Source organism: Myxine glutinosa, chromosome 2 (genome assembly GCF_964187855.1).
Source record: "Myxine glutinosa chromosome 2, kmMyxGlut1.1, whole genome shotgun sequence".
Classification (NCBI taxonomy): Eukaryota; Metazoa; Chordata; class Myxini; order Myxiniformes; family Myxinidae; genus Myxine; species Myxine glutinosa.
In genome coordinates this window covers 222,041,042-222,059,007 of record NC_136262.1, presented here as the reverse complement: position 1 = coordinate 222,059,007, position 17,966 = coordinate 222,041,042, and the positions used below count along the sequence as shown (strand labels likewise).

General features: G+C 41.6%; 1 protein-coding gene across 3 annotated transcripts in view; it reads left to right on the top strand.

Annotated features, from left to right (window-relative positions):
- LOC137422159 (nuclear receptor ROR-beta) overlaps nucleotides 1-17,966 on the top strand; it is a 152,438-nt gene that overhangs the window by 76,659 nt on the left and 57,813 nt on the right. For all 3 annotated transcript variants that reach the window (XM_078772270.1, XM_078772271.1, XM_078772272.1), the window contains exon 2: nucleotides 9,105-9,190. In XM_078772270.1, coding sequence (XP_078628396.1) covers nucleotides 9,105-9,190 — 86 coding nt within the window. The remainder of the gene's footprint in view (nucleotides 1-9,104; nucleotides 9,191-17,966) is intronic.

The window sequence follows — 17,966 nt, the reverse complement described above, 5'->3', positions numbered from 1 at the left end:
GTTAATTAAGTCGCCAGCTATGAAACATATTAATCGATCAGGCAATATCCATCAGAGTTCTGGGCAAGGGTGTAGTAATAAATGAACGTTTCAATCTTACTAGATGCCGATGACGTTTTCCTTATGTCAGAGACAGAAGCTGACTTGCAGCTTGTTAAATCATTACAATGGAAATTGAATATAAATGTCGATAAAACTAAAGTTGTACACTATAGAAATATGGCAATACCACGTACAGAATTTGTTTTAAGTGTGTGAGACTATATGTCGGCTGGAAGTCCTACACCGTAATTGCTCTCGGCACCCTGTAAAAAATATTGGATATGCCCACACTCCTTTCTAAAAGTTATTAAAATTCAGAGAACGACAGCATTGGTTTGTCTTACTTATAATGTTAGCTCTTATATGCAGTGTTGTTGGCTTGTAATATGCATTTCCATACCACTTTTAATATCACCACACAGCTCTTTTTCACGGCAATAGCTGAGTTTTGGACAAAACAAATATCACCTGTATGTAATAATAAGGCTAAATATGTGTAGTAAATTTTTTTTTAGCAGGTTTAGAATATATCACCCCATATCGCGAATGTACATGTATATCTAATCCGACACACTTAGACACAAAATGGCGTCCAAATTTGAGTTGACACAACTCTCTTTCTACAGGGACTCTAGAGTGGGCGTATTGCGCCCATTGTGGGCGGAGCCACGCCCGAAAAAGATGTCTTTTTAGGGGGTAATCGAGTTCAGGCTACATCTTCTCCGAGGGGGTTGGTGGAATCTGACAGGGGTTTTGGTATTTGGTTAGGCCAATGTCATGTGTCTAGCCCCACGGAGCTCGATTTTTCATTTTCGCCCCAAGGTCAAGGTCACAAGGTCACGAAATTTAGAAAAGTCGATTTTTGATGGTTTTATTACATTGTTCGCTTCCTGATAGGGTGAAATGTTGTACATGATCTTATATTATCACATACATAATGAAATGCAAGTTTTCCAGCAAATTTCAGAATCCTCGACCTTTGACCTTTGAAGGTCACAAAGGTCAAAGTTTCAAAGTTGTCGGAATCGAACCGAATTTTCGGTATTGTGTAGCTAACTAACCTCATAACTGATTATACATTATTTTCCATCTCATTTCAAGGTCAGTAACCTTCGTTTTGACATTTAAAGGTCACAAAGGTCAAATTTTCAAAGTTGTTGGAATCGAACCGAAATTTTTTTTTATTTTTTTTTTTTATATACTGAATCGAGGCTCGTGAAAGAGCTGACATTTACTTCACAAACAAATCAACCACACAAACAAAATATATAAAAAGAGGGAGCGGAAGACGATGGGGAGAGAAGGGGAAGCACACAAACACTTGAGAGCACACAACATTTGAGAGCAGGGAGATGTGTGGGAGGGAGAGGGCTTGGGGGGAGGAGGCGTGGGAAGGGGGGGGGGAGGAGGCGTGGGAAGGGGGGGGGGAGAAAGGGAGGGGGGAGAAAGGGGGGGGGGAGAAGTATAAAACACAAGGACACCAAGGACTTCCAGGACAGAAGTTGGTATTTCAAAAAAGTGGAATTGGGGTGAAATTAGTGGGGGTAGAAAAGATCAAGGTTTTGGATGGGGGAAGATAAGAGATGGTGGTGAACAGTGTTTTAAAGACCTGGAGGGTGGAGTGGGATTGAAGAGAGTGAGGGAGTTTGTTCCAGAGGCGGGAGAAAAGAGGAATGATGGAGTGAAGGTGAGCAGAGAGTCTTGATTTTGGCAGTTTAACCATAAGAGGGTTGCAGGCAGATCTTGTGCGACCTGTAGGAATATTTGCGGGACAGAGCCCAGAGAGAGCTGGGGGGGCAAGGCCAGAGAGGAGTCGGTAGAAGACGGAAAGACCACCAACCTGCCTGCGGTGAGTGAGTGAAAAGCCCTTGGAGTTAGCTTCATCGCGGGAGATTCCAATGATTCTGAATGCTTTGGTTTCAACAGCGTGAAGACGAGCTAGGTGTGAGGCAGGAGCACCAGCCCAGAGGGGAGAGCAGTATTCCATTGAGCTGCGGATGAAAGCCTTGTATGTGGTGAGGAGCTCAGGTGTGCCAAGGAAGGACTTCGCATGACGGAGGATGCCCAGTCGGCGACTGGCTTTGGAGGCCAGATTTGAAATGTGGTTTTTCCAGGAAAGATCATAGCAGATAGTGAGACCCAAAAGCTTGAGTGACACAACTTCTTGGAGAGGATTATTCAGAAAGTGGATGGGAGGGTTGTCCAGTCGGTCTTTTAGGAGAGACATCGTAAGAGTGTGAGATTTGTCAGGATTGAAAGACATGTTCCACTTGTTTGCCCAGTCTGTGATTTTGTCCAAGTCTGCAGAGAGTGAGGAGGCTGCAGACTGCCGATCTGAGGGATGAAGAATGGAGCGACAGAGAGTAGAGTCATCAGCCAAGAGATAGAGAGGATTTTCAAGAGAGTCAGAGAGATCATTGATGAAGACCAGAAAAAGCACAGGGCCCAGAACACTGCCTTGGGGAACTCCAGCCTGAACAGGAAGAGGAGATGAGAGAAACCCATTCAGGGCCACACGTTGACTATGACTAGAGAGGAAGTCCACCAGCCATGCGTGGAGATTTCCATGGATACCAAAAGAGGAGAGTTTGGTGAGCAGAGCGGGGTGCCAAACCGTATCGAAGGCATGTGATATGTCAAGGGAGACGGCTCTAATTTCCTGTTTGGCATTGAGGACCTCCATCCATTGTTGAGAAAGCAGAAGCAGCATGTCCAGAGTAGAGTGACCAGGTCTGAAACCAAATTGATGATCAGAGATCAAGCCATTGGAGAAGAGGAAAGATTTCATATCTGAAGCAATGATGGATTCCATGACTTTGCTGATAATTGGGAGAAGGCTGATTGGTCTGTAGTTGCTGGGATCTGTTTTTGCACCTTTTTTGTGCAAAGCGGTGATGTTGGCTGATTTCCAAGCAGATGGCAGATGACCTTGAGCAAAAGAGAGGGTGAAGAGAACAGAGAGAGGGAGTGAAAGAGCGGAAGAACAGGATTTTAGGACCCGTGGGCTGATGCCGTCAGGTCCAGTTGCAGAATTTTTGCAGAATTGAGTTGCAGAATTGAGAAATTGCAGAGTTGCAGAATTTTCGGTATTGTGTAGCTAACTAGTCTCATAACAGATAATACATTCTTATTTATATATTTTCAATGTCGGTTTTGACCTTTGTCAATAAATACCGCTCGCTCGTGAACCATCGTCGTCTCCTGACTTGTGTTATTTCCTCATTATTTTCTGTTTGTTCCTCTCACGAGCCTGATCTGCAGCTTACAAGAGGCCTTGGAAATTCTCTGTACGACGGTGTGAAAACTGTAGGATGGTGATGAAGTCCAGAAACATCCTTGTCTTTGTGTGATTCGCCATTTATCTTCCTTGTTGTCGTTTAATTCTGGACTAATCCACAAAAGGTGCCTCTGGACTAATGGATTCCTGACAAACTTGGAAAACGTGTCGACGTATACAAGCAATCGAGTAGTTAATACGATTACCGCAGCACCTCCCAGCAGAGCACAGATGGGAGCTATATTGTTACAGTATATCCAGATTCTCGTTTTACATCTTTATTTCGATGCCTGAGTCACACAGGTTATTAATTGCTTTCTCAAAATGGAAGGTTTCTAAACCTTTAAACAGACCTCACAAATTATCATGAAATATTGCTGTCAAAAGCTGAAGATCAGTATAGATTCTATAGAAGCTGATCATATGCTCTAATATAGTATAAACCTATACTGAAGGCATCTTTATGGATTTATTTATTTTTGTTACGCACAGCAGAGTTTGCCTTCAGAGATCCCCTGTATAAATTGTACCCACGCGAGTAAACTAAGAAAGCAGTGCAAGTCCACTTATTCTCGATGGTGAACAGCCAAGTAATGAACAAAATAAAAATTGGCTTGTAGATAAATAAAAACGAGCATGATCATAGTAATTCGATAGTGAGCACATCCAATATTTATCGATACCGTGCCTTGCCATCCTGCTTGGCGGATTGGCTAACTAACTGTACGTGGTGCTGAAAACCTTCTCTCTATTGACTGCGCAGTGCAAGGTTGGTGGGATAACTGGCTTGCGTTAAGCCTGGCTTATTGAGCGGCTGCTTCCCTTCTGACTCAAAAGTGGATATAAAAATGGTGCAGGTCAAAGTGAGGACAATGACAAGGATTATTTCAGTGTTTTGCATCCAGATATTAACGAATGTAAAGAATGCATTAATTGTGGTTTCTAGAAAAGGGAACAATGCTTTAAGCATAAACTTTAGAATTCTTGGACGAATGTGCAACTGTTAACTCAGAAGTGCAGCCTTTGTGTGAAAGGTTTCCATTAATATAATTTCATTATTTTTGGATCATTTCCTTAATTAGAATGTATTCCCCATGTAATTTCACCCAAACTTTGATTAAATGTTCGTTTTTTTTCTGTGAGTGTTCGGCGATTATATTGAAATCTGCACAGTTGACTTCTGTGATATTATCCATCCATACATGTCCATTACCATCCAAATACTTCGTTCACATGTGCAAAGCCTTTGCGCGTTGCCAGTGAGTAGATTAACACCCTCGATGTATTTCTTGTACTGATCCAAAGTATCTTGGTGATGTGATGTTGTGAATTTTTTTCCCCATTGTTGCTATCCTCAAGGTATTTGCACTAACTGCTTTGAATGGCAACATTTGCCAGACTCGGTTACAGTACATACTGGGGATGCTCGAAATGCTTGAATTATTTCACAATAATCTGTTTGAAATTTTGCAAACCAAAGATGTTCATCCCATATTAAAATTATTTAATATGACTCATTGGTGTTTAACAAGGGCCCTGAGGTGAAATTGCAGCGAATATTCCAGGAAATGTCTTTTTCATTTTCTTTAGCATCAAAATATTAGCTTTACAGTGCCTTCAGGAAGTATTCACACCTCTTGGCTTTTTCACATGTTGTTGTGTTGCAGCCTGAATTAAAAATGGATGAAATTGAGATATTTTTTTTTTGTCAGTGATCTGCACATAATACCGCATCATGTCAGTGGTATTTTTAAAACAAATTTTTGCAAATTTATTTGAAATGAAAAGCTGGAATATCTTGCGTCAATAAGTGTTCAACCCCTTTGCAATGACACTCTAAATTTAGCTCAGGTGCATCCAATTTCCTTTGATCATCCTTGAGATGTCTCTACAACTTGATTGGAGTGCACCTGTGGCCAATTCGATTGATTGAACATTATTTAAAAAGAAAGATCTTTCTATATAAGGTCCCACAGTTGACAATACATGTCCGAGCAGAAACTCTACCAGGAAGTCAAAGGAACTGTCCATATAACTCCTAGATAGAATTGTGAGGATACATAGATCTGGTGAAAGGTATGAAACAATATCTAGTGTTGAAAGTTCCCAAGAGAAGATTGAGCAACATAATTAGGAATGGAAAGAATATGGAACTACCCAAACTCTTCTCAGAGCTGGCCATCCGAACAAACTGTGCAACCAGGCAAGAACGGCCTTGGTGAGGAAGGTGAACAAAGACCCAATGACCACTCTGACAGAACTACAGAGTTCCTTCGCTGAGATGGGAAAACCTGCTGGAAGGAAACCAGTTTCTGCAGCACTTCACAAATCTAGGCTTTATTGGAGAGTGGCCAGATGGAAGCCACTCCTGAGACGGAGGCACATTATAGCACTGCTGGAGATTGTAAAAAGGCACGTGAAAGACTCTGAGAGCATGAGGCAAAAGATTCTGTGGTCTGATGAGATGAAAATTGAACTGTCACCTGAATGCAAAGCGCTGTGTCTGGCAGAAATCGCTCACAGCTCATCACCCATCTAACACCATTCCAACAGTGAAAAATGATGGTGGCAGCATCATGCTATGGGGATGCTTTTCGGTGGCACAGGCTCAGAGATTTGCAAGGATAGAGGGAACAATGAATGGAGCCAAATACAGGAAAATCCGTGAGGAGAACCTGCTTCAGAGTGCAAAAGACCTTAGACTGCGATGAAGATTTATATTCCACCAGGACAATGACCCAAATCAATACAGCTAAAGCAGCACTGGAATTGCTTCAGAACAAGAATGTTAGTCCTTGAGTGGGCCAGCCAAAGCCCAGACTTGAATCCCATTGGGAATCTGTGGAAAGACTTGAAGATTGCTGCACACTGATGCTCCCCATCCAACTTGGCAAAGCTTGAGCAAATCTGCAAGGAAGAATGGGCGAAACTCCCCAAATCCCGATGTGCAAAGCTGATGCAGACAAACCCAAGAAGACTCAAAACTGTAATGTCTGCCAAAGGCGCTTCTACAAAGTATTGACTCAGCGATTTGAATACTTACATAAATGAGATATTTCTGTATTTAATTTTCAATGAATTTGCAAAAATTCCAAAACATGTTTTGACTTCGTCATTATGGGGCATTTTGTGAAGATCGGTGACAAAACAAAAATTTTAATCCATTTTTAGTTCAGGCTGTAACACAACCAAAAAGTCAAGGGGGGCGGGGGGGGGGGGTCAATACTTTGTGAAGGCACTGTATAAAATGTTTTTTTTTTTTTATCTCACATGGTGCACTACCTGTCTTGAAGTATCTCAGTGGTAGAGTGGGTAAAGCTTTTTTGCATTGCACAATTGCTGGTGTAGTTCTTTTTTCTTTTTCTTTTTTTGTATTCAGAGTTGAGGTTCATGGACGATCAAGAACACTGAACAAATCAGGATGCAACAAGTCAAAAGGCACAGTAGAGAAAAGGGGAAACACCAACAGCAGGATTTAAGGATGAAATAGAGGGAGACTAACTAGAGGGTGATGAGGGATGTCCTGGCAGAGTGCAGAGTCATCAGCAAAAATTGATAAAGGCGATTTTAGAGTCAGAGAGATTGTTGATGAAGATTAGGAATAGGAGTGAGCCCGGAACAGTGCCTTGGGGAACTCCAGCTTTAACAGGGCAAGGAGACGATTCAATTCTGTTGAGAACCAGATGATGGCTATGAGAGTAGATGAAGTCAGTAAGCCATGTATGGAGTTGGCATGAAACAGACTTGAGCAGACACCACCAGGACTTGGAGGAAGGTTTGGGACAAGGACAAGGTTTTCGAGACAAGATTTTTAACAGGACAGGTTTGAGAGTTCATATTCTTGAGAGTAGAGAGATATTGTTTCCTGGATCTCCTGAGGGTAGACACGCACTTGTTCCAAACTTTGTGGAAGGAACTGAGATTACCTTCCATTGGATTTACCTTCCATGAAGCGAAGGCAGGTTGTTTCAGAGCAACTGCCTCACCACAAGAATCATTGTACCATGGACGGGAGGAAAGGTATGACAATTGAAGACGAGATGGGATGAATCTGTGCAAGAGAGAGAGAGCAGTTTACTTTCGAATAATTTCCAGCAAGAGTTAATGTCAGAGGCTGTAGAGATGGGAGACCAGTCCAGATGTTTGATGGCTGCTTGAAGACCGTGCCAGTCAGCTTGAGTGAAATGCCAGGCTTGTTGGCGCTGAGGAGGCTCTCTGAGAATGGCCAGAGAGATGTCCACTTTAACAAGCAAATTATCTGATGAATCGATCGGAGCAGAAGAAGAGCAGCAGACATTTGCAGGGAAGTTTGTCATAACCAAGTCTCGAAGAGAAGATGCTCCGTTGACTGAGATCTGGGTCAGGAAGTTGACAGATTGTGTCAGTTCCAATGAGTCGCAGAAGTCCTTTGCTAAGGTGCCATGGCAGGTGAGAGAGGAACCCACATATAGCCAATTGGCGTGATGGCAATTGAGATCACGATATATAAGGAAGTGAGAGTTTGGATGAGTGGATATAAGTTGGTCCATGTTGTCGACCAGGATAACTTATCTTTGAGGAAATTGGCAGAGGCGAAAATTGGCATGACCAAGCTCAAGGAACCAGAAACACAACCAAGCTCAAGGAACTATCACAGGCACCATTAACAAGTTCCAAATTCCTGCCCTCACCTCCTGTGTCTGAGTGGTGACCCATCCAAGATTGTAAGCATAGCTAAGAAACTGTTTAGGGAGCACGATGTGTGTTGTGTGTGTGTTGTGCATGTGTTGTGTGTTGTGTGTTTGTGTGTTGTGCTTGTGTTGTGTGCGTGTTGTGCGCGTGTGTTGTGCGTGTGTTTTTTGTGCATGTGTGTGTTGTGTGTGTGTGTTGTGTCAAAAAAAAATTGCACAGCATGCTTAAAATGAAATACAAGAGAAATTAATGAAATTTATTATGAATTTTAGCCACTTCTGTTAAAATTTTCTTACTTTAATTTGTAATATTGAGTTGTCATATATGCAGTTTTGTAAGAAAAACAAATTACCTTTTTGAACATAGCAAGATGCTTTGTACACCCACCAATGATACCGCACTGTGTTTTGGGACTTTGATGTTCAGCGAGTTATATTCTGCAGCAATATTTATCAAGACTTTCCTTTTAAGGCAAATTATTTATATATATATATATATATTGTTTTTTTAAAAATGAGTTTATTCGACTTTTTAATGTGGTTGAAATGGCTTTTCCTGTGACCAAAGCAAAGGTCATTTGACGTTGTCATACATTATTGTTTAGTAATAAAATACTGAAAAACTTTGTATTCCAGTGCATTCATCTCAGATTCTGACGAATACCTTTTCCACTAAATTCTATTTTATCCACCATTCACACCATTTTCTTCACCTATGGCAATCACGTGGTGTACCCTGAACTTCCTTTCCAGTTTCAATTGGTACATAAGTATCATCCAGAGGTTTTACAAAACAACAACAACAAAAACCTTCATGAAATCACCTTTCCAACCCTGCTTGTCTTTTGAAAGATGTTTCAAACCATCACTCTGGGAATAGCAAGCTTCCATGCCTTGTCGGCTCATTTTGGTGGAACCCAGAGTTGTGACTTTTGGAATGAGGTGGGGGTTGTGAGGGTTTGCTAAAGCCATGGGCCTTACTCCCACAGTCCCTTACCCCATGGACTCTCAAATTATAAAATAATAATTATACCTTGGTCTAGAATGCAAATGATTGTGTGTAATTGTGGCTAGATATTATTTGAGGTGACACGTGTGTGGTACTTTGTTTCCAGCCCAAATTGAGGTGATTCCATGTAAGATCTGTGGAGACAAGTCTTCGGGGATTCACTACGGAGTCATCACCTGTGAAGGATGCAAGGTGAGGTTGCACACTTTGAGGGGAGAATCGTGGCTTATTTTCGTCGGGACCAGCTGAGACTCTCTTTTTCACTCCCAGTGGGTCTCGGAATACACTCGCAGCAATAGGCTACATGGCAGCGATTTGTGCTCAAACATCATTTGAGGTGTTGTACTGTATATACTGAGGAAACTAATTAAGCGTTAATAACACCCCTGCCAGGCATTGTTCTGCAAAAGTTATAATGGAATTCAGTGGATTCTTTGAGCGCATTGTTAATTATCTTTTCAGCATTCATAGATACAGCTTGTCATAAAGAACAGGTGTGGAAATGCAATAACATTACCAAACCCCAAGTGCTGCATTTTGGAATTTTTTATGCACCTCCTTTATTGTTCTACATTGTACTGCCATGTCAGCTAAAAAGGCAGAATAGGTTTTTCGATAATTAGCAAAGCTCTCCTGGAAAGCCACGCGAGCCACTTCATTTTGGTTGATTGAGCTTGCTCATATATAAATATATGCTGCTTTGTGTTCTCTCTTCCTGTATTAACACCCTTTTATAATACTTTTGTGCTCAATGAAAATTAATGTCATCATGCAATCATTCGAAGCAAATAGACTTGTGGCTAGATATTATTTGAGATGTGATATTATTGTGATGTGATGATATTATTGTGATGATACTCTGATATTATTGTGATGTAACAAAATGCTTTATCGTGCATTTTCATCCTGCAGCCCATGACGCAGAGGATTCTCCCGAGCTCATAATTTAGCAACTGCTAGATCCACATAACTAGGTCTTTACAGAGCCCAACTTGGCTTTCCGCTATATATATATATATATATACATATATATATATATATATATATATATATATATATATATATATATATATATATATATATATATATATATACATACACATACATATATATATGTATATATATATATATATGTATATATATATATATGTAAATATATATATATGTATATATATGTATATTTATATATATATATCTATATATATATATATTTATATATATATACAGTATATATATATTTATATGTATATATATATATATATATATATATATATATATATATATATATATATATATGTATATATATATATATATATATATATATATATATATGTATGTATGTATGTATATATATATACGATATATACAGACTTGGCATTTAATATGGAATATTTTTTTGTGGGGGTGAACTTACTTTTCAAGATGTCTTAGAACCAAAAGTTCATTGGAATTATGTTGAAATTATTCGAGATTTTGTTAATGTGACCTTTAAAAGAAACAAAAACCACATTTGACATTTCGAAACAAATAAATTGATCCTTGAAAGTGATGTAAACTGATATCGAACTCAATTCATGGACAGTACTATGTTAAACTTCTGTGCGTTTTCCAGAAGTATCTCTTTATTTTGCACATTAGCCAAAAATTTTTTTAACAAAAACAAAAGTTAAATTACGACTGGGATTACGGACAGTAAAATTACAGTTCAGTACTTCGTGTAACCCCCACGAGCATTCAGGAGAGCACGTACACGTTGAGGCATGCTCTTCACGAGATTTGCCAAGGTTTGCACAGGAATCGCTTGCCATGCAGTGACAATAGCCTGCTGCAATTCACGCACAGAGGTCGGCTGCTGGTCCAAGTGGTCGATTTGACGCGTTAATTCTGCCCACAAGTTCTCTATCGGATTCATATCCGAGGACATGGCAGACCACTCCATATTCTCTACACCACGGTCAGCAAGAAAGTGTTGGATCATGCGAGCACGACGAGGCCGTGCATTGTCATCTTGGAAGACAAAGTTTCCTCGAAAGGCTGCACGAGCAAATGGAAGCAATGTTTCTTCCAGAATGGCCCTGTACTTGAACTGGTTCAGGTTTCCATTCAGAACAACCAGGTCAGTTTTGCCCCCTGCATGAAAAGCAGCCCAAACGGTCACCCCACCACCTCCAGCTTGGACTCTTGGCACTATACAATCTTTGTTGTAGGCTTCATGCACTTGTCTGTGCACTCGGACGTGGCCATCTTGACGATAGACCAGAAATCTAGACTCGTCACTGAAGATCACGTGATTCCAGTGTCCTGGCTGCCATTGACGGTGCTCTCTGGACCACTGCAATCGGCGCTGGCGGTGTTGTCTGGTCAGGCGTGGCTTTCTCAGGGGACGCCTGGCACGATAGCCTGCTTGAACCAGTCGTTGGTTGACTAGCCTTCTGGATACAGGCACATTTGTCAGTTGCTGCCACTCAGCCCTAAGCCGTTTAGTTGACTTAGTACGGCCATTGCGGACTAACCGGTGCAGCTGGCGATCATCCCTCCTTGTGGTTCTGCGGGGACGTCCTGGCCTCGGTATTGGATTTCGTCCTGGCCTCTGAGCATTTCGTTTCAGGATCTTTGACACCTGACCTTGAGTGATGCCATACTGCCGAGCAATAGCACGCTCTTTCATGCCGTAATTTCGTAAAGCCACCACTCAATGACAAACAGCATTGTCGAGTTGACGGACCATCTCCAGAGGAAGCGGCAATAACTTTTGGAGACATGCAGCAGTTATTTTCCACTAATACAGAACGCAACAACCCTTGTATACCCGACTGTGAAGCCAATCGTCAAATGCACCTGTCCGTACATTTTGCCACGCCACCTGTGATATAATCCTGTTGTTGACTTCTTGCTGCGACAGACAATCAGTGACATGGTTCTTTTAACAAATAAATCACCAAAAGTGTAAAAGAAACTCACCAGATTGATATACTGAGTTAAGAAAGTAAACCCAAGTCAAAAAAAAAAAAAAAATCCATATTAAATGCCAAGTCTGTATATATATATAAAATAAATAAAAATAATATATATATATATTAAAAAAAATATATTTATAATAAATTTATGATATATATAAATTTATAATAATGTATATAAATTATAATATATAATATATATAAATAATATATATAAATAATATATAATATATTATAATATATATAAATTTATAATAAAATAAATAAAAATTATATATATATATATATAAAATAAATAATAGATAAAATATGTATATATATATATATAAATAAATATTTTTCTGCTATATATATATATATATTTATATATATTTATATTTGTATATATTTATATTTATCTATATATATATATATATATATATATATATATATATATATATATATATATATATATATATATATATATATATATTTATTTATTTATTTACTTATATTGATATATATATATATCTATATATTTATTTATTTATTTATTTACTTATATTGATATATATATATATATATATATGTGAAGAATCAGCTCTTCGTTTGCAAAAGAAGTCCACAAATAGCCTGAAAAATGACGCAGTTTATTAAAAACCAACTTATACAGATCCGGAGGAGGCCAAGATATCTATAGCAAGAGCCAGTCTCATGCCACGTCAAGCCTTCCTGAAAACACATTGATTCCCAGTCCATTTATATAGGGACACGTTTTATCAGGAAATCTCCGAGGGAACAAACAACACTGGGAGAGGTTCCTCCCACCGTTATCATTCGGGGGAGTCAGCCCGTCCTTATCATTTGGACCAAATGTTTCTCTGGGCTCCGAGAAAACAGAAATGTAACTCACAATGAGGAGAGTGTATGCTTAGCCAAACAAACCCATATATTTTATGGGTTTGTGTACATGAGTAATCCAAAGCATGTTTATACAGAGTCATGCGTTGCTGAGATTAAAACAAAATATATATGGTTAACGATCATGTCATTCTACTAGCATTACGCTAAAACAAGCGCATGTGGGCGTGGTTTTACGACCAGCCTCGAAAAAAGCACACGTATACAATTTGTTCAGCAAGACCTCATTTTAAGCCTTTCCTCATCCAAAACTAAAACGAAGCAAAAACCCTTTATTTACTTTATGAAATAGCATTTTTAGACATCATATAAATCATAACACATTAGCACCCAACGTCTATAACTGAACTTTAGGCAATAACAAATCTACTACTTGACATTCCTTCCTCTTGTCTCGTCGAGACAAAGTATCTTAAGAGACAACGTGCCACATCGGGCTTTATTGAAAAATAATTGTGTAATGCGGGTATTGAAAAAATAATTGTGTAATGCGGGTATCTCCCAAGGGCATATCGTGCGCCCAAAGCGCCTCGCCCGTGCATTTGGCGAACGTGTCGTGTGGTGCGTGCTCGGAGCCTGAGGGCTCAAAACATGAAAGTTCATTAACGTTTCGGATCCACAACGAAGACGTCTGGTCCAGATGAGGTTCTGCTCCGCCAGAGGGTGCATCACTTCCCCTGCGGAACTGGCTCCCCCCACCCTTTGCAGACGCAGTCCTTGCAGATCTTCGAAGTTAATCAACGGTCATGCCCATGAGGTCCCTCACGTGTTGCTGTTCTGGGGAATACAAAATGTCGTCAGTATCTTGTGTCTCAATTTCCTGGTCAGGGTACAGAGCGTAAAAATCCGAATCCGAATCACTTGAAGCAAAGAGATCCGCAACATGTGGATCAAAGAGATCCGAAACATTTGGATCAAAAGAGATCCGAAACATTTGAAGAAAAGAGAGGGACTTCCTTTATGTCAAAGTCTCCCATGGGCGCCTGGTCGGCTTGCGGGTCTAGGATATCCACGTCGGGTCCCTCGACCGCCAGACCCAGTGTCGCAATCAGATCCATAGTTGGGTCGGAAGGGGGCGTGCAGCTGTCCGCTTGTAATACATAAGCAGCGTTAGCCAGTACACGCAAGGGGTTTATAGCACAAGTATCACAGTCATCACATACACCGTTACAGGCAGCAGCCAGTTCCCACATGGGATCCACACAAGTATCACAGTTGCCACAAAATTCAATGCAATTTTCTGGAGCGCCGGTCGCAACTGCCTTGTTGAAGGACCCGTTCAGGTCGACGGCCTCTGTGGTCAGAGCCATAGTTGTTGTCGGCGGCTTCTTCACTTTCCATCCTGTAAAATACTTTCTCATACAGAGGAGGACTAGAGATTTCATTAGTGCCCCCCAAATTACTACCCCGATTATCACAGCCAGTGCGGTCAATAACCACTTCACTATGGTGCCCGTCCATCCCTGGAACCAGTCAGTGAGCCAGCTAAATGTATAAGAATTTTCGCGCGCGATCCGATCGATCCAATAGTATGTCATGAGCCGTAGCGGTGTCGTTTGCCACCTTTTCTAGGGCCAAAGCCAATTTGTCTATCCGGAAACTATCCATGACTGTGCCCGCTCCTGGGAAGAAGAAACCAAACACCTTTTCCCATAGACTCCCGTGTAGTTTAGTGGTTCCATCTTCGTTCATGACTGACCTCTTATAACGCCTGTCCAAGGACTTTGGGTCTAGCTCATCCAGTATCTCAACGTCAGGAAGGACTGAACCCAGATAACATGTGCCCCCCCAATTATTTGGTAAATAGGGGTAAGCCTTGTCGCCGCATATAAACATTGTCCCATGGGGTGGGACCAGGTGGGTGGATAAGCACTGGAGTCCCTTTACCACCCCATTAATCCTACTAACCCCCCTAGAGAATGTTATAGCCGTTATGTTGTGGTTGTGTTTATCTTGCAGTACTATTCGTAATGTAATCCCCGAGCTCCCTTGTCCCAGCTTTCCGGGGAGAGTGTAGGCGCATTCTGATTCTCCCATACGCAAGTGGCCGGAACCCTGGAGGCAGACCCTCCCTTTCTGTGGTTTGACCCAGACGGGGGCAGGCCTCTCGGCCACATGGGCAATCATTGACGGGCGATAATTAAATTGTCGATTGCAACTCTTGCCGTTCTCAACCCCTTCTCTTTCCAGCGTGGTGACTAAACATGGGGAATCGATAGGTTGTGAGCAGAGGTCATTGAGGGACAGAGGTAGCACTATCATGTGTATTCCTGTGGTGCCTGCTTGGGGAAAGCGCATGCACGACCAGCAGTGTGTCCTATTTTGAATTGTTGCCACTTCCCTGGCCACTTTCCAATATGTGTTTTCACCCTTCTTTGGGGCCTTATTCTGGGGTTGTGGCGTGAGTATGTATTCGATGCATGGTATGTAGTTCTTTTCGCCACCGGCCGCGCCAGGGGTCCAGACGCTGCACCGGACCTGCATGGTCATGTCTTTCCCTAGGCGTGTGCGTGTTTGTAGCTTAAAATCAGGGGTTCCCCATTTGTATCCTGGTTGGGCCAAGGTCTTAATGCTAGCTTGCCCGTCTTCCCGGAACTCTCGTTGCTTTTGTAGTACCATGCCAACGCGTCCAGGCCCTGCCGACGGTGCTAGCCAATTTATGTTCACCCAATTTGTGTGCAGGGCTCTCTGTTCGAAACATGGTAGTGATACTCTTTGTCCCCATGTTACGGTGAGGTGTCGGGTTTCGTTTTCGCATCTATTGGAATCGGAGTTTCCCCTAGCTGCTGTCGCTATCAATAGTATTGTACCTATGATTAGGCCCATCCTTACTGTGTTCTGGGGGTGTGGTGTCTGGTGCTTGTATGGCCAACTTACAGTGCGTGGCGTGGATCCACGAAGTCTTGCCCTCGCAAAAGACTGCCGTTGGTGTAGTCAGCAACACCTGGACTGGTCCCTTCCACCTTGGTTCCAAGGCGTTCTTGCAGGTGAAGTGCTCCACGAACACCTGGTCTTTTTCCTCTGGTGGAACACCTGGTCCACAAGTCTCCTGGGAGCGCCTGGTCTACAGGTCTCCAATTTCCTAATCCACTTTTTTCAAGTGGATCCAATTTTATCCAATATTCAATTTTTTTTAAATTCAATCCCATTTAATCCAGTCCAATTCAAATTAAATTCAATCCTTCTCTCAGCATCCCATTACCTGTTTCCAACATCAATAAAAATAAAATTATAAAATTAATAAAAAATCAATCATCTCAACTCTCAAATCGAATCAAAAAATAAAAATAAACGAAAATTACTTCAGCGAGAGTTTCAACTAGAATTACCACAAACCAACCACCTTTAACCTCCATTAACACAAACACAAACCACCATTAACCTCGATTAATACAAACAAACCACCATTAACCTCCATGAACCTCCCCCTATTATTTATTTATTTTCACGAATAAACAAATAATAGAAATAACCTGGTCTACTTCCAATTTCAATTCTGGTCAGTTCTGGTGTCTGGTCACACACAATGTTTTCCTCACCCACTGTGATTCGCTCACAATAGATTCTCACTGTTATGTCTGAAATTAAGCTACCCTACTGGGTATTCGTGAAGGGGGTCCATCTTTCCCAACCCCTTCCTTCACACCAGCCACTTCACGTTGTCCACCATACTCACTGAATTGTCATCAATTCTGAAATTCGTCTCATGAAAACACATCCCAGAGTCTAGTGTAACAGCCAGACAAACACATAGACACGCTGAAGACCCCAGGGTACCCATCAAACTAGCTTGTCCCCAGATCAACAACACAGCGAAACATGTAATTTTACTAAAATAATCACTTACTCATAACTAGCTGGATAACTAGCATAACTAGCTCAACACCTGGAACTCATAACTAATACTCATACCACTAATTACTCATAATAACTCATAATTACTTCTGTAATTACTCATACCAATACTTACTTAAAATAATGTAATATCCCAATCTTCACCCCTTATGCAAATCGAAGCACCCCGGACAACCCACAACCAATATCAACCACTGTAGCCGCCTTCCCCTCCAGGCAGCCACACACAGCCACATACATCTCCATCCACGTCACACAAGACAACAGCCAACGAGTGTGTCCACCACACAGAAACCTTTGGCAATGCAACAACCGAACACCCAGACAACCAACAACAAAACCCAATCCATCTCCATGGCTCATCCAGCAGTTCCAACTTAATCCAGCTTCACATACCGATTTCCCCAAAAACTCGTGAAACTTCACCCCCATTTTGGAAAAACCCTGGACTAAACCCTGACACCCTAAATAACTTCAGACCCATCTCCAACCTACCCTTTCTGTCAAAAGTTTTGGAACGTGCTGTGGCCACTCAACTCAAACATCACCACTCTGCCAATAACCTGTATGAAACATCCCAATCCGGATTCTGCTCCAGCCACAGTACTGAAACTGCTCTCCTCAAAATCACCAGCGACCTTTTCTCTCCTCTGATGCCGGCAACCTCAACATTTTCATCCTCCTCACCTCAACGCCTCCTTTGACATCATCAATCACACCATCCTCCTCACCCTGTTTAGACCGGCTTGTGCCTATTAAACCCAAATTAGTTCACCCCCAAGCCTACAAGGACCACCTACAGCACTGCAAAGATGTCCTCTACTCCACCTACTACCCTCAAATTATCCACTCTGGCTCCGGGATCCCAAAAGCACTCTTCTCTACAATAAACAAACTAAATAAACAAACTTTACAACGTGAACAAACTCCTCAGCTCCCTGGATACCACCACCTTGCTCCACACACCTGTTGGTGCACACCTGTGCACTCACACCTGGTGCCACCTGCACCCTCCTTCCTTCCTGGACCATTCATCCAAAGCAAAATTGACAGCATCTACAACAGCTTAATCACCACAATTCACTCCCCCTTAAGGTGTCCCCCAAGGTTCAGTTCTTGGCCCCCTCCTCTTCGTCCTGTACCTATCCCCCCTTGGTCACTTAATCCGTCATGCACCATAGCCAATGCACCATGGTCTCCAATTCCACTGCTTCACCGATGACATCCAGCTTTTTCATCTCCACCAAATCGTGCTC